Genomic DNA, 17,780 nt, shown 5'->3' with positions numbered 1-17,780 from the left:
AAGCAGTTTGAGGGACAAGCATTAGCTCCATTTTTCCTGCAGGGAATGCAGGGCAGACGAGCCCTCAGGCATTGCATAAGACTGTCAGGGGTCCATTTTGAGAAAGGTGATATGGTCTACTATAAAAAAATGTAAAGGACCAGGTAAAGTGATAGGGACGGGAGGCAAGGTAGTTACATTGTAACACGGTAACCAGAAAGTGCGAGCCCACTCTGAGAGTAGTGGGAACTGATTATGAATTTTGAACATCAGGATAAAATGTAGAAATAAAAGATGCACCTTGTACCTCACATACACACACCTTGAACAACTATGATGATCAGATAGCTATAGATGAGAAGGAATCTGATGATCAGTTAATTAACAGTGAGGCAGGGGATGAAGCTGTACTTCAAAGGTTCAGTTACCCAAAGTGGGCACAGTGGTATCATATATACCCGAAGGATCAAGTGAGTGGAGGGATGGCACTATAATCAGAAGAGCAGGAAAAGCTGCAGGAAAGTATAAACACTGGCTCAATGTTCAAGAACCAAGGGCAAAAAGCAAAAGCTATAGATTGGGAAGAATGGGGTGGAAAGATGGAAGCCAAAAAAACGAGATTTTAGCGCTGAGGATGAGACAGTGAGCACGAGTGAACCCAGGAAAATGTCTCAAATATGTGACCGAAGTTGTGTTAACAGAGAACAGCGGTCTGAGAGTAGCAGCCCTGACAGCAACAGACATGGCAGTAGAGGCTGGAGTTTAATGAGGGGAAGGCTAGAAATCAAACCAATGATAGTAATAGTAGTAGAAGTCCCCATGATAGGCAACTGTTGGTGACTGCCAATAAAATGGAGCTCATGGAAATAAGAGGCCAACCAAAAAGAATTGGACAGTCTGGTACACCAAGGTACCAGACGAAGAGCAGCCTGCTCTGTCCCATCAGTGAATTCGCAGTGACACTGATTTTTTTTTCACTATCCTAGCATCTAATAATTGGGAATATAATTGATAGATATCAAAGCGGTATCTGATTTGACTTTATTATTGTCATATGCATTAAAATACAGTGAAAAGTATTGTTTCTTGCGTGCTGTACAGACAAAACATACCATTCATAGAGAAGGAAATGAGAGAGTGCAGAATGTAGTGTTATATAATGTAGTGTTATTTCTTATTCTTGTTGTTTTTTATATAGTGTTATTTCTGCAGGACTAAACATTTCAAAGAAAAGGTTTTTGAAGCTACCCAAAGAAGCAGGCAATACACAGGGATGGTTGTGGAACAAATGCATATATGGATTGAGTGATGCACTGAAGGTATGGTATTTTTCTGTACAATCTGTAGTGCTGATAACTGGCTATGGCCAGTTACAAGCAGCCCCTGCAATGTTCTATTGGGAGCCTGAAGGAAAATTGGCCGGAATTTTCATGATGCATTTTGATGACTTCCTATGGGGTGGCACAGAAGAGTTTGAAAAGACGGTAATTAATAGGCTAAAAACAGAAAGGAATCAAGCATCTGGTGCTTTTTGATATCTCGGTCTTGATACCCGACAAAGCAAGTCTGGGGTCATGATGAATCACCAGGGACATCTAGACAGCATTGATTCTGTTCCCATAACCAGAGAAAGATCACTGGAAAATGATGAACCGGCCAATGAAAAAGATACTGAATTGTTGAAGAGTATGATAGGACAGTTAGTTGCGTTTAGTGATGCTTCACATGCCAATCTACGAGATAGACATTTGAGCATTGCCAGATTCATAATATTCTTGGTAGGTAAGGAAGGAAAATGTTGCCCTTGGCCTGGGAAGCAAAGAAAATAAAAAAAAGGATTGTCAAAAGTACATGGTGGCTGACGCTCTAGCATTAGTGGAGGCAGTAGATATGGGGATATATTTGTCTGACACATTAACAGTTATTTTTAATGGCAACATTGAGAATGTAGATACCAATTGAGTGTTGTGGGCAATGATCTTTATGGGATAATATTCACCTGACTATTAGCGAAGAGTGAATTGATTTGACCAGCTTTAAACAAACGCTGGAAAACAAGGAGGTTTCAAAGCTCACCTGGGTTGGTGCAAATCTACAGTTATCCAACTGGAGGATGGTTATCTTTAATTTGAAGAAAAAAGGAGAATCTGTTCTAATGAAACCAGTGAAATAATAGGGTCTGTTATAATGCAGCTAATGGTAACAAGCTGTGAGGGTCAGCTTACCTGGTAGACGATATAACCAATGATGAAATGATGTTGTGGTCAGCTGACCCAGTTTAAATAAGAAGTACATGGGAATTGTGGGGCAAAAACAGAAAATGTTGGAAAATGTCAGCAGGTCTGACAGCATCTGTGGGGAGTGAATAGAGCCAATGTTTCAAGTCTAGATGATCCTTCGTCAGAGTTAAGAGCAAAAGGAATCAGCAGAGATTTACACTATTGGGGTGGGGGTGGAAGAAGATAGGATGTGGATAGGATGAAGAGAATGTAAATGAGGTGCTAAGTGTCCGTTAAGTGAATTGTGGGGAGCTCATATGGCCCAGGGTGTGGCTCCAAGTGTTGGAGTAATGAAGTTTCTTTATTAAACCTTTTTGTTTTGTTTTATTTTCTGTAGTTAGTTCTTTTATTGCATGCAACTGAAATATCCTACTGCCGGGTGGACAGGGATGATGCTTTTAATATAATTTTAATCACTTGTTGAGTTTTTAAAGGAAAGAAGTTTCCCTGAAGACTTTTCATAAACAGTGCGCTTATAATGATCATTTGGTTGACTCACAGCTGCACACAGGCCCAAATTTACATTCAGACATTACTCAAGAGCCTGAGGTCTTTTGGGTGTGGTCATCACTAATGGCTCAAACATTTTATTTTTAAGATCTTCTGGAATAATTTGGTCTTCATGACTGATAGTCCAACAGGAGATTTAAAAACAAATTGCTTTCTCTTTACTGGGTTAAATATCGAGGAAGGTTTGCCAGGTTGTGTGCATTGAGACACTTTACAGTCCCAACCTGGATCTTATTGCAGTTATTACTGTAATAATTAGAATATTGTATGGTATAACACAGAAGCAAGCTAATCATTCCACCAAATCTGTGTTTCTTCCCCATATGAATCAGCTAGTTTAATTCGCCTCACTGCTCAAAGCCTGTCATTGCTTTTCAAGCAACAACTGAAGTCCTTTTAAAATAACTAATGGACCCTGAGTTTGGAATTTTACCGTGTTGGCCGCCATGGGAATTGGAGCAGGGGAGAGGTCCAGTGACCTGGGGTGGAATTTTATGCCTTCAGAGCGAGCGAGGCCGTAAAATCCCGCCCTGCAAGTATGAAAAGCCACATACTGTCCAATCTCAGCAACACACCGAAAGGACTGGGGATCCAATCGTAGAGGGGGCTAAGAAACCAATGAGGTCCCAAGGATGGTCCATAAAAGTTGAACAGCTCTTGCAGTAAAAGCAATACTTTGGATATGAGTAGCAAACATGTATTCAAGAATTGAAATGTTCTCCCTCTTCAAGCATATGTTTTGTTTGAGAGTTTAACACTCTAGTAATTATATTTAGCAAAAATGAAAATTATACAGAGGCAACAAGAGCAATAAGTGTATGACAGTCATGTTGTTTAAATTGGTTATTTTTACAGTTCATATCACTTTGTTCCAGTAAAACAAATTGCTTGGATCAACTGATTTAATAACTTCCCAATTCTTCCCAGAAAAAAGTGCATCAACAAACAGCAGCTGTGAGGAGTAATGTGCAACACTGGACAAGTTCAGCAAAGCTATTTGTTTTTGTTCCCCCCATACTACCAATTAGTACTCCCTCAGTTATAATGTGCTCAGTGACATCCTGAAGATTTGAAAGGTGCTGTATGAGTGTAGTATTTTATTTTGCAACTTACCCATGATATTGTCTGTTCCATTGGAGGTGGGCGGTGTGCAGGACGAAGCGCCATAGTGATTTGTGCCACTGCGGTGGAAACTGGACATCGGGGGAAGACTGGCATTGATGTCCGAGGAGGAGTGTGATGGGTAGCTCTGTGTTTTAGATGTTCATTTACATGTAACAAAGACATAAGAGGAAAATGCATTAATTTCACGTACAAAGTTACTAATTTTAGATATAGATATGATTGATCTTTCTCTACACCTTAGCTATGACTGTAACACTACATCCTGCACTTTCCTTTCCTTCTCAATGAACGGTATTCTTTGTCTATTGAGTGTGTAAGAAACAATAATTTCCACAGTATAACAATACATGTGACAATAATAAATCAAATCAAATAGTCAGATATTGTTCTTAAACAAGTCTCACTATATATTTGCATTCTTCTGATATCCACATTGAATCATAGATTACACAAGGAGGCAATTCAATCCACTCTACCTATGCTAGGTCTTTGAAAAAGCTACCAAAATAGTCCCACACCCCTGGTGCCTGGCCATGCTATTTTGTTTTCCTCTTCAGAAATATATTCTTCCAAATTTTGGCTCCTGACCTCATTACTGGCTTGGTCCAAATATGGGCAAAAAAGTTGAACTCAAAGGGAGGTGAGGGTGGCTGCCATTGACATCAAGGCAGCATTTGGTTAAGTGTGGCACTGAGGACTCTGAACAAAAGTGAAATCAATGGGAATCAAGGGGGAACCGCTCCACAAGTTGGAGTCATACGTAACACAAAGAATTATGGTTGTGATTGTTGGAGGCCAATCTCAGCTCTAGGACATCAGTGCAGGAGTTCCTCAGGGTAGGGCCCTAGGCCCAATCATCTTCAGCTGCTTCATCAATCATTTCCTCTCCACCTTAAGATCAGAAATGGGGGAGTTCAGCATCATTCACAGCTCCTCAGATAATGAAGAAGCCTATGCCAATATGCAGCAAAATCTGGACAACAGTCAGGCTTGGACTGACATGTGGCAAGTAACATTTTTGCCTCCAGTGTCAGACAATGACCATCTCCAACAAAGAATCTAACCATCACTCCTTGATATTCATTGGCATCACCATCACTGAAACTATCAACATCCCAGGGGTTACCATTGACCAGAAAGTGACCTGGGTTAGCCATGTAAATACTGTGGCTACAAGAGCTGATCAGAGGTTGGGATTTCTGAGGTGAGTAACTCACCTCCTGACTCCGCAAAGCCTGTCTGCCATCTATAAAGCACAAGTCAGGAGTGTGGTTTCATAGGATTAAAATCCTGGAACTCCCTTCCTATCAGTCGGGTGGGTGTACCTGCACTTGATAGACTTCAGTGGTTCAAGAAGGCGGCTCCCATGTGCCGATTCACAGAGAAGTTTCACGGCATACTGAAAGTGAATTGACAAATGACTGTGGGGTTTCAGGGAACTTTATTAAAGACATTTTAAAAGAATTGTGCAGTCAAAACTGGGTGGAGTTATTTTCAAGCCCTTGAAACAATACTCCCACGGCCACATTACTACCCTGCAGCAAGTCGTAAATCAGAATAGTATATAGTTTTTCCTTTTGCAGGATGGCTTCATTTACAGTTATGCCAGTGTACAAATGTGGCATGAAGCATGTGTCACAGAACTGTGCAGACATTCATGTGACAGTAATGAAAAAGAAATGTTAATTCCCTCCAGAGCCAGCTTTTCTTTCCACAGCAATCGGATGGCAGTGATAAACACTCAAGGAAGGGGAATAGGCTAGAAGAGGAGGGAATCAACAGGTGGTGATACCAGTTTGACTTCATAACATCTGCTTCTGTAAGGAGAATGGAAACACTGTGGCGGTAAGGAGCTTGCCAAGATCATAGAATCCCTACAGTGCAGAAGACCATTCAGCCCATTGAGCTTGCACCAACAACAATCCTACCCAGGCCCTATCCCCGTAATCCCACGGATTTACTATGCTAATCCCCCTGACACTAGGGGGCAATTTTGCATGGCCAATCAACCTAACTGCACATGTTTGGACTGTGGGAGGAAACAGAGCACCCGGAGGAAACCAAGGCAGACACGGGGAAAATGTGTGATCCCCACATGGACAGTGACCCAAGGCTGGAATTGAACCGGGGTCCCTGGCACTTGGATGCTGCTCTGGGAAGGAATGATTCTTCCTTTCAATTACTGTACACTCCTTAATACCAAACTGTTGCTATCAGAAGCCTCATTTCCAATAACTGCTTGATTGGATAAAGCAATTATCAAGTAAATCTTCACCAGATCATCATGTAATCATCACTGGATTCACCACCCTGCCCACATCCCCCCTCCACCCCCCCCCCCCCCCCCCCCCACACCTCCCACACCCCTGTTAAGATAACTTTACAGATTTTGTTAATGAAAACGACAGAGGATGTTAGTTTTCATTCCATTTTAGGAATCTTTAAAATCAATGTTCCTCAGCCAAATGGTCTCTTGTTTCCTCTCTCCTATTTGTTTTTTTTTCAAACAGTGTGTTCACCAGACACATAGCGGAGATGGAAAACACTAGAATTTTCCACGCCAAGCAGCCCACCCAAATAGAAGCCCATGGGTTTACAAAGAAGAGAAGAGCTGCGTTTGATTTGCAGAAATATAAATTAAGCCATTATTTATAATAAAGCATAGAGAAATAAAAAAAACTATTTGCAGAACGTTTGGACCATTTTTTAATTAAATGCACATTTGTGTTCGTGGCTGAGAGCAGACATTTCCTGGGGTCTGTGCAGCAATATGATATGTTCAATATTTATCACATTAACACGTGGAATGGACTGGAGTTTTTCTTAAATTTCCTATTTTTATTTTGCCCAAAAGAGGAACCTTAAATAATAAGGGCAAGCACCTCTGCTGGATTGCAGGAAGGTGGAAGACAGAGGCAAAAGGGTGACGCATAACAAGCAGCTTTTCATCGCATTAAATAAAATCATAGGATCCCTAAAGTGCAGAAGGAGGCTATTCAGCCCCTCGAGTCTATACCGACTATAATCCCACTCAAGCCCTATCCTCATAACTCCATGCACTTACCCTAGCTAATCCCCCTGACACTAAGGGGCAATTTAGCATGGCCAATCCACCTAACCTGCATACCTCTGGACTGGGGGGAAGCCGAAGCAGCTGAAGGAAACCCAAGCAGACTCAGGGAGAATGTGCAAACTCCTCACAGACAGTGACCTGAGGCCAGAATTGAACCCAGGTCCCTGGCAGCAGTGCAACCCCACTGTGTTTGTTGATGATAGAGCTGTAAATTTTAAGGAGGCTAGGAGATATCACTACAGAAATAACTGAAGTGCAAAATAACAGACATGTGCCCATTTGTGCATACATTTTTCTCTTAACAAGGAAACCATTAAAAGTGAGAGTCACAGCCAGTTTGTGTGGTGACCGGTCAGGTTATAGGTCATCAAACCACTATGGTGGTTCCAAGCAAATAGATGTCATGACATTTCGTATTTGTTATATTTAGCAGGTTAAATTTGACAGATTAGAAATCCCTCAAATTGTCATGAAAATCCAAGATACTACATATGAGCATAAGCTATGGGGACACTTTCAGTGTATTTAAAAGAACATTGTGATGATTTTAATACCTGTTAGTGGAAATGTGAACCTTTTTAATGTAAAATACTCTAATTCAAACAAGCTTGTTAAGGTATGTTGCTTTTAGATCTCCAAAGGGTTAATTCATTAATGCATCATTCAGAATAGGAAGGTTGCGTTGTTTTGTACTTATTCATGGGATGTGCATATCGGCTGGCAAGGCCAGCAAATAGTGCACACCCCTAATTCCGAAATGGTGGTGAGCCACATTCTTGAACCTCTGCAGTCTTGCGTTGGGAGACTCACAGCAATGTAAGGATGAGACTTCCAGGATTTTGACCCAGTGAAACTGATGGAACAGTAATATAACATCAAATCAGGATAATGCTCTACTTGGATGGGAACTCAATACATCTCTTACCCTTGTCTTTCTAGGAAGAAGTTGTTGTCGAAGAAGGCTTAGTGAGTTGCAGCAGTGCATCTTGGCCTTAGTGAGTTGCTGCACCTTGTAGATGGTACACACTGCTGCCACTATGGTGGAGTGAGTGAATTGCAAGGTGGTGGACATGGTGCCAATTGAAGAGGGCTGAATGTCCTGGATAATGTTGGGTTTCTTGAGTGTTGTTGGTGTTGACCACTGAAGTTTTCCACCTGGAGCACATTCTGTGGCTTTGGTACCCTGAGCTCTTCTTCCAAGGGATGTTCAACATGGATAAGTCCTGATTTATCAGCTCAGGGGGGTTTTACGTGGTTATCAGTAGGAGATTTCCTTGCCCTTGTTTGATCTAATGCTATAAGACTTTATGGGGTACGGAATCAATGTTGAAGACTCCCTGGCTATTAACTCCCATGGAGCACCTTCCATCTCTGGTGGCCTGTTCTGCTGATGAGACAGGACATACCCAGGGATGGTGCTGAGACACTGACTGGAATATATGATGCTGTGAGGAAAATTATGTCAGATTGTTGCTTCATTAGTCCACCAGGCAGCTCTCCCAATTTTAGCACAAGTCCTGAGTTGTTAGGAGAATTTTGCACGTTGATTGGTCTGGGTGTGCCTTGTATATGTCTGATGCCTAGATTGATGCTAGGTGATCTATCCAGTTGGTGATGTAGTAGTATTGACACTGGACGAGTAACCCAGGGAGCCAGGGTACTGCTATGGGGACCCAGGTTTGAATTCCATCATGGCAGATGATCAAATTTGAATTCTGGAATTAAAAGTCTAATGAAGATCATGAAACCATTGTTGACTGTTGTTAAAAACCCATTAAGTTCTCTAATGTCCTTTAAGGAAGGAAGTCTGCCCACTCTTACCTGGTCTAGACTGTTCCAAACCCACAGCAATGTGGTTGACTCTTAAAGTGCCTTCTGCAATGGCCCAGTAGGCCATCAGTTCAAAGGCTATTAGGGAAGGGCAATAAATGCTGGCCCAGCCAGAGATGCCCACATCCCCTGAACAAATAAAAACAAACTGAATGGCTTGCTAGGTCACTATAAAGGGAGGTTAAGAGTCAACACATTGCTGAAGGGTAGACAGGGTAAGAACAGCAGTTTTTAATGACAACCTGGTACTTTTACATAGACATAGAACACTACAGCACAAACAGGCCCTTCGGCCACAAGTTGTGCTGATCATATCCATACCTACCAAGCCGTAGAACTATCTGTAACTCCCAATCCCATTAAATCCCAAGTACTCATCCAGAAGTCCTTTTAAAAGACCCCAGCAAGTTCGCCTCTACCACCACCAACAGCAGCCGATTCCACTCACTCACCACCCTCTGGGTGAAAAACTTACCCCTAACATCTCCTCTGTTCTTGCTCCCCAGCACCTTAAACCTGTGTCCTCTCGTAGCAACCATTTCAGCCCTGGGAAAAAGCCTCCAAGAATCCACCCTATCTACTCCTCTCAACATTTTATAAACCTCTTATCAGATCATCATTACTGGGACTATTTTTAATTGAATTTGAACTCGTGTTGCTGGAGCTCTTAGGGTCGAATAGTTCTCTAGAATTTTCCACTTCCTCTGTGACGTGTTCTGTGGAGGCGGAGGCAGCTCGCCATTGGAGGGTGATGGGATCTTCTGGTCCTGCTTCTGTCAATGGGGCTTCCCACTGTTCGCATTCTCCCTGTGGAGAGGGTAGATGGGGTCACCATTCCGGTCCTGCCAGCAGGAATGGATGGAAAACCCACCCCTAGGCTCGCACAAAAATTGGGACATTGGGAAAATACTCTTTCCATGGCATGAATCAACTTCTTCAGGGCAAGAGGGGTAAAGAAAAGAACATAGAAAAGAGGAGAATAATAAATTGTATTTTGAAAATCTACCAGAGTAAGAATTAAAATTGCTTTGAGTGCCTAACAGTTAATATGTAGTATTAAGTAAATAAAGTAAAAAATTACGTCATGGAAATGTTCTTATTTTGAACTAAACACTGAACTTCTGATACATGAATAAAAATGCCGAGGCAAACAGGTTATCTTGACAAAGAATTACAAAATGAATGCATGATGCCAGTAAACTGCCAGCAGATAAGATATCACTATTACCAGGCGCTCGTGTGGATGGAGACTGCAGTAACTGCTGGACTGTGGAACATGGGAGGAGTTTCCCAGCATGCCTCCATAACCAGGTTGATTCATTGCACCAGAGGAAGTCCAAGGATCAGAGTTGTGATGCCCATCTGGAAAGAAAGGTCAGGTTACATTGACTCCGTCAGAAAAGAAAAAAAGGCCCATAGAAACATTCTTAATTGAGCATTCCTGCTGATTATTTGATTGCAACTATTTGGTTGGTAATGAACCCTTAATTAGAATGTGCCATTAGTTTGGAGCTGCAAGATGACCTCTCAGCAACATTCATCCGTGGAATTCTTGATTTAAAACAAAACAAAAAGCTAAGTCTCAGCCAAATGAATAATAGCAATAATCACAAAGAAATAAAGTTGGCATTGCAGGTACAATCATTCATTTCAAGGTTCAAGTAATTCATCTGATTAATATCAATCTGCCTGGTAATGGAACAGCTACAGCTGGAAATGGAGCGAACAGGCAAAACTAAATGCACACACAACTTAGACCAGAGTCCCAAAGCTTTTGTATATATCTCATTCTGAAGCTGTCTATTGTATGCTCGTAAAACAAATAATTTTACTTAAGTTTGCGCCACATCTTCTTTGCGCCACATCTTCTTGGACCACCACCCAAATTTTTGTGACTTGAGACATTGGCGATTATGTCTTTAGTTGTCTCGGCCATGAACTCTTCAATTCTTCCCTTCTCCTTCATTATATCATCCCTTAAAACCTACCTCTTTGACCAAGTTTGTGGTTACCAGCCCCAATGCCACTTTATATCGCCATGTGTCAAATTTTATCTTGTTAATTTTGTGAAGCATCTTGGACTATTCTAACTTACAGTAAAGGTATTATCTGGGTGCAGGTTGTTGTCAACTGATGTGGCAGTTTTTTCTTTTCACTTGACCATTTTAATGCAAATAAGCATTGAAACTTTGCTATGGTGAGGAAATCGAGTCATTTTCAATTGAAATTCACTTGTCTTATCTTGATTTTAGAAGAAGAAATGATGAATAAATCCCCCTCACCATTCAGGGAAGGTCACATTCCTAACCTTATTTCCCACTCTTAGGGCGGGATTTTCCAACCCTTCACACCAAGGGATATTCTGGTCCTACCAAGGTTGATACCCATGCAAACAGCTATTGATTTACTTTGGTGGGACCAGAAGATCCCATTGGTCAAAGGTGAGCCACCTCTGCTCCATGGGAAAACTCAATGTTGGGGGGGTTCTGGTCCTAATTTCTGGATCTCTTGCTTAACTGGCTGGTACGGTGACACAGTTGTTAGCACAGCTGGTTCGCAGGTTCAATTCCAGGGACCTGGGTTCAATTTCAGCCTGAAGTGACTGTCTGTGTGGAGTTTGCATGTTCTCCCTATATCTGTGTGGGTTTCCTCCACGTGCTCTGGTTTCCTCCCACACTCCAAAGATGTATAGGTTAGGTGGATTGACCATGCTAAATGTGCAGAATGGCGGGGATAAGCCGGACGGGAGGGCCTGGGTGGAATGCTCTTTCTGAGAGTTGGTGAAGACTCAATAAGCTGGATGGTCTCTTCCTGCACTGTAGTGATTCTATGGTTCTAACTCTGCAGACATCAACAAATTGCTCTGCCAGAAATATTTCAGATTGCAATCTGGATGAGTTTTCGCCATTCAGAGGACAACTGAGGTGGCAACATCCAGGTTTAGCCAAGGTGTGCTGTGTAGAACATATATGCTAAGCACACTGGAGATTAAGGGCCAGATTTTCCCACTGTGGAGATGGGAATTGGGAAGCAGGTTAAGTTCCGGATTGCGAACCCAACTCTAGTGTATGCTGTGGTGTGCAATTTTCATGAGCTCAGGTCCTGCCCAATGAACGGCTGAGGGGGTGGAAACAAAGTTGGGGAAACCAGGGACGTGGGGATCAGATTCTTTGTATGATATGTCTGTGTGGAATTAAAGTACAAATTAAAAGCTGGATCTCATGACAGGATAGAAAAGGTTGGTTGGTAAAAGTAGGTTTCTGTCCAAACTTGAACATTTTTCATTAAAAAAAAAACTTTTGATCACTGCTGCCTATTTGCCACCAGGTTGCTGCTGGTCAGTTTCAGAAAGCTCCTGTCATCTGCCTGCTCTCAAGAAATTCTTGGGAGGTCAGAAGCTGAGCTCTTAACAAGTGCCCTAATGATCTTCAACCGCCCAATTAATGAGATTGGTGACCTCATTTTCCCTCTGGCTCTCACTTAGGCCAGAATGTTCCAGCTGTTTTATCAGTGATATTCCAGTGGTTTCCCGGCCACAGGGGGAATGCATTCAAGAAGGAGCCCCATTGATGATAGAAGACAAGATTGCCCTGCTGGCCAATGCCGGCTCGCCTCTGCATGTTGGAGGGTTGAAAATCCTGTCCCCTGTCTCTGGGGCAGGCAGGAATTGAGATGGCAGAAGAGCATGCAGGCTGCTGACTTCCCCTTTTGTTTTAGACGCCCACTTAGTCTGAAAGAAGTGCTGGTTAAGTGCATTGGGCCATGCTAAATTCTCCCTCTGTGTACCCGAACAGGCACCAGAGTGTGACGACTAGAGGATTTTCACAGTAACCTCATTGCTGTATTAATGTAAACCCACTTGTGACACTAATAAATAAACATTAACTTTTAAAACTTCAAACTTTACAATTTTAAACATTTCGTTCCATCCTGGTTCAGGATAGGAAAACTCAGACCTAAATTTTGCTGATGACAGTCTGGTCCCCATAGATTCCACACCCCCCCAAAAAAAAACTTCAGTATTATTAGTGCTTGTCTGTGTTGAGCCACACACAGCACTGATCCAGAAGGAGGAGTACAATGTTGCATGGCTCATTCACACTTTGTTTAGGGTTGATGGATGAACAACAAGTAGCTGAAGGGGGTGGGAAGGGATTAAGAAGCTTACATGTTTAAATGCATAATTGAAGTTAATTTTTTCCCTGAAATTCATTCAACTGTAATAAGTAAAATCCAAAAAGCCAGGTGTTGTTGATTCCATGAAACGACTGCTTTGGCTAACATCCACTTACCCTGCATAAAGAATGAACTAGGAAATGTGCTAGTGGGTGGCTTGGAGGAAGGGTAGCCAGGAGAATCCCTGTTGTAATCGGCAGTGCTTGCTGGTGGGGCATACACCTGCAAAAAAAAGAACAATTTTCACCTACTGTTCAAAAATTATAAAATACCAAGTACATTTTCAATAAATAATGGTACAATAGGCATGAGAGTACCTAGAAACCAACTCCTGAATGTTAAAAGGACCTTTAGTGACTAGTGGGAAATGGTAAGAGATGTGTGGGAACAACGCAGAATATGTTTTGCTGCTGCATCCTACCCCTTTGCTCCCCATACTAAATGTATAGTGGTTTGCTCGTGCAAACTTTTCTGGTTCATTGTTGTGAAATACCATGCTGTGTGAACTTTGCAAAAAGGCTGAGGCCATGATAGCAAATAAAACCAAATAAAAATGAAAGGCTGAAAATGCATGGTTAACTACTGAAGAAAAGAAAGTAGGATACTGTGTTTTGGGGACCCTAGATCAGAACCTGCCCCCATGGTCAGGATCTCACATTCTTCACAGGGCCAACCAAAATAAAGAAAGGAGAGAGAGAGAGAGCAACATGGCGAGGTGACCTTAATAATCCTTATGTAATAATGGAGAGTACCACATGAAATGCAGATCTGTCTTTCTCTCTCACATGCTGAATGACCTGGTGAACTTTCCTAGTTACCTCTGTTTGGTTAGAAACTACTTTTCTAATGTAACAGCAACAAATCATGCGTGAGGAATTTAAAAGTTTTAAAGTGCATTTGGGAATTCTCTGTTACTAATCAGCTGAACATGATGACTGGATTCATTTCTGAACTCTCCTGAAAAATGCATCAATTTCTTCACATTATCTCACGCCACCCTTCAGACACTATTATGTCTTAACTTACTCATAAAACACATTACAGCAATAGTTCTGTTGAATCCTTGTGACAATGCACTGCCAGAAACAACTTAAATTTTGAAAGAATAATAAAGATTTTCCATTTGAAATTGCGGTCCTTCCTTACCCTTCAGCCAGTTGATTTTATTTTTGAAGGAAGCATTGTTTGCAGTCAAAAGCTTATGCTTCTAAATTAGCTGGTCCCATCCCCAGCAACCCCTTTCTCAGTAACATTTAGAATGACAGCCATGATAATAGCTCTGCTGCCTCTATCACTATACTGGGCAAATTTGATCATGATCAGGGTAATCACTATAGAATCCCTGCAGTGCAGAAGGAGGCCATTTGGCCCACTGAACCTGCACCAATACAATTCCACTCATACCTTATCCCTGTAACTCCACATATTTACCTTTCTAATCCTTCTGACACCAAGGGGTTATTTAACGTGGCAATCAACCTAACCTGCACATATTTAGGTTGTGAGAGGAAACTGGGGCACTTGGAAGAAGTCACACAATCAGAGGGAGAACGTGTAAACTCCACACAGATAGTCACCCAAGGCTGAAATCGAACCTGGGTCCCTGGCGCTGTAAGGCAGCAGTGCTAATCACTGTGTCACCATGCCGCCCTATCACGGTTCACAACACCAAAGTAACCTGATCTCGTTCATGCTGAAAATGTGCAATTGTGATTCCCCCACTTCCAATTACAGGAATCTTTCAGCAGTTACAATAGTAGAGTGCTGTGATTTGCAAGATTCAACATTTGAGAAATTGTACTTCCAAGGCCAAAGGAAGCAACCACTCCCATAATATACAGAATTCGGACAAAACTTAAATGCTTGGGAACATTATAGCCTTTCCCGATCTTTGCAAAAAAAAAGTTTTGAAGGAAATTTAAAGAATTCTGTACAGATAACCTGTACAGAAAACCACTGCAATGTGCAAAAGAGTTCAGATTAGTCATGGTGCAATCTGAAGACTCCAAAATATTTTTCATTAGTTTAGGCTAGCACCATGGAATCCCCAAACTGACATGCCTGGAATGGTAGAAGTGAAGGACAATCAGTAATGAATGAGTACTCACATAGAGAGGGTAAAAGAACTCTTTAACAGATAACTCCTGACTTCCAATACGCTTGCTGAACCAAAGTGATGCTCTTGAAGCAGATTAATGTCTTTGGTGTTGTTAGGACAATCTCAACATGCAAAGAATAAGTTACCACTGGTCACAGTTAGTGTCCACCAACTCCCAGAAAGCATTTTGCAAATGGGAGGAGATGAATACATTTCAGGGCACCAGTTGAAAATGGGGAAAGTATGCCATTAAATAAACACAGTTCTTATCCCACATCTCCAAATTAGGTAGGAAATTTGTGGCGTGCTCCTACCATTAAGTGCTGTGTGATCAAATTCCCCTCCAAACTCAATTTTCAAGTTTGCTGATGACCCTATTGTGATGGGTCAGATCTCAAACAATGAGACATTGTTTGAGATAGAGAATCTGGTGAATTTGTGTGACAACAATAATCTCTCTTCTCAATGTCAACAAAATGAAGGAGGGAGTCATCGACTTCAAGAAGCGTAATGGAGGACATGCCCCTCTCTACATCATCAGGGATGATGTGGAAATGATCATGAGCTTCAATTTTCTAGGTTTCCTGATTACCAACAACATATCTTGGCCCCTCCATGCGAACACTATAGTTAAGAAAGCCCACCAATGCCTCTGCTTTCTCAGGAGGCTAAAGAAATTCAGCATGTCTGCTGTGACTCTCTCCAATTTTTGCATTTGAACCACAGAAAGCATCCTTTCCAGATGTATCACAGTTTGGTATGACTCGTGCTCTGACCAAGATTGCAAGAAACTACAAAAAGCTGTGAGTCTATCACGCAAACCAGCCTCCCATCCTTTGACTCAGTCTACACTTCCCGCTGCTTGGAAAAGCAGGCAGCATAATCAAGGAACACCCCCCACCATACCCTGGACATTCACTCTTTCATCTTCTGTTGGGGAAAAAGATGCAAAGTCTAAGATCACGTATCAACCGACTCAAGAGCAGCCTTTTCCCTTTTCCCTGCTGCCATCAGACTTTTGAATGGACCTATCTTAAGTTAAGCTGATGTTTCTCTTTCCCCAGCTACGACTCTAACACAATATTCTGCACACTCTCCTTTCCTTCTCACTGTGTACTTTATGAATGGTATGCTTTGTCTGTTTAGAATACAAGAAACAATACTTTTCACTGCAAACTAAAATGTGACAATAATAAATCAAATCAAATGCTTCTTGGGCTGAATGGCCTCCCTTTGTGTCATAATTGTTTTATGATTCTACCTTAAACACTTTCAAATAAAGGCTCAGATGCACAGATTCTTAATTAAAGTAAAAAAAACTGCAGATATTGGAAGTTGGAAATAAAGACGGGAAATATTTCAAGTACGTAGCAGGCCAAGCAGCAACTATGGAGGGAGAAGTAGTTAATGTTTCAGGTCAATGAGCTGATCATTCCGATGAAAAGTCATCAACCTGAAACATTAACTCTTGTTTCTCTTTCCACAGACATTGCCAAAATCTGCTGAGTACTTGCATCATATTCTGTTTTTATCTCTTGATCTAACACATTATTTTCTGGGATGTCTAAACCACGGAACTCCAAACTGATGTATTCCCATCACCTTATAATTTACAATTTGCTGTCTCCAGAACTTGGTGGAACCCAATTGCATGAGACTAAACACAACTTTGACCATGTTGTGTGAGAAAAGATGACTTGGAATACTTGAGGTTGTGTTATTAAATTGCCTGTGCAAAAACAAACCAGGGAATGTGAGAAAAGGGCAGATCAGATTTAAATTTATACTAATTTAGTTACGTCTTGATAAGAATGCAACCACTTTATGGAGTGTTTACAGGTTTCATTTTTCATCACTAACACACTGCTAAACCTGATGCTGTTAAGATGTCATAATGACAGGGATACAGGATACTCTGATGCACAAACTTACATCCACAAACACTGATCTGTTTGGCATTGCAGTCTAACACATGTGTACTGAATTAACTAAAACTACTTAGAGCTCGTGGATTCCAAAAACTAATTAACTGTGAGTGATGGTAATGGAGACTAGACGTACCCAGTTACATCCACAAGCTTAAAATGAATTAGAAAAATCTGAAGAGATGTGCACATTCATTTTGCATATGGGGTTATTATAATCTTGCAAAAGGAAGCAGGTGACTTTTTTTGTGTAAAATACTCTCTTCCCATCATTTGAGGAAACCACAAATTTTATCTATCAGTAACACAATCCGAGTGTTGTGGCGGAATCGTCATAATACCTCAAGAAAGTTCACACCAACTCATTTTTCTTACTATGTGATGCAAAGCCGTCCAATACATTTAAACTACCTCACTGACTGATCTGAGAAGTTCACTGTCCAATTAAGACCTGAGAAATGTGGACTAGAAAGCTCTCAGTTATGCTCACTGGTTTATGCTGCATTAGTTTATAACCAGCGGTCATCAGAGAACTAAAGCTGATCTCAGCACTCCATGGACTAAAAAGGATATTAGCCACCTTGATCATCATGTAGTCATTCCAGCAGGGAAGTGCATACACATGGAATTTAGGTGGGTAACAGATCAAGCGGAGATCTGAAATCTTCTCCAGTTAAATGGCCCCCAATTACTATCAAAACCCTGATACGAGGAATGGTCACTTGGATTAGGTTCTGGAGACAGGCTAGTATCAGTGGAACACGAAATAGACAGATTTTTAATTA

General features: G+C 41.5%; 1 protein-coding gene across 9 annotated transcripts in view; it reads right to left on the bottom strand.

The window, feature by feature from the left end:
• Window positions 1-17,780, bottom strand: part of tcf4 (transcription factor 4) — a 592,048-nt gene that overhangs the window by 80,717 nt on the left and 493,551 nt on the right. For all 9 annotated transcript variants that reach the window (XM_080182922.1, XM_080182913.1, XM_080182904.1 and 6 more), the window contains 3 exons: window positions 13,089-13,194; window positions 10,025-10,158; window positions 3,882-4,017 (listed from right to left, as the gene is read on the bottom strand). In XM_080182922.1, coding sequence (XP_080039048.1) covers window positions 3,882-4,017; window positions 10,025-10,158; window positions 13,089-13,194 — 376 coding nt within the window. The remainder of the gene's footprint in view (window positions 1-3,881; window positions 4,018-10,024; window positions 10,159-13,088; window positions 13,195-17,780) is intronic.

This window comes from Carcharhinus amblyrhynchos, chromosome 1, assembly GCF_965287045.1.
Source record: "Carcharhinus amblyrhynchos chromosome 1, sCarAmb.v2.hapA, whole genome shotgun sequence".
NCBI lineage: Eukaryota > Metazoa > Chordata > Chondrichthyes > Carcharhiniformes > Carcharhinidae > Carcharhinus > Carcharhinus amblyrhynchos.
This window is presented reverse-complemented; position numbering and strand designations above follow the sequence as displayed.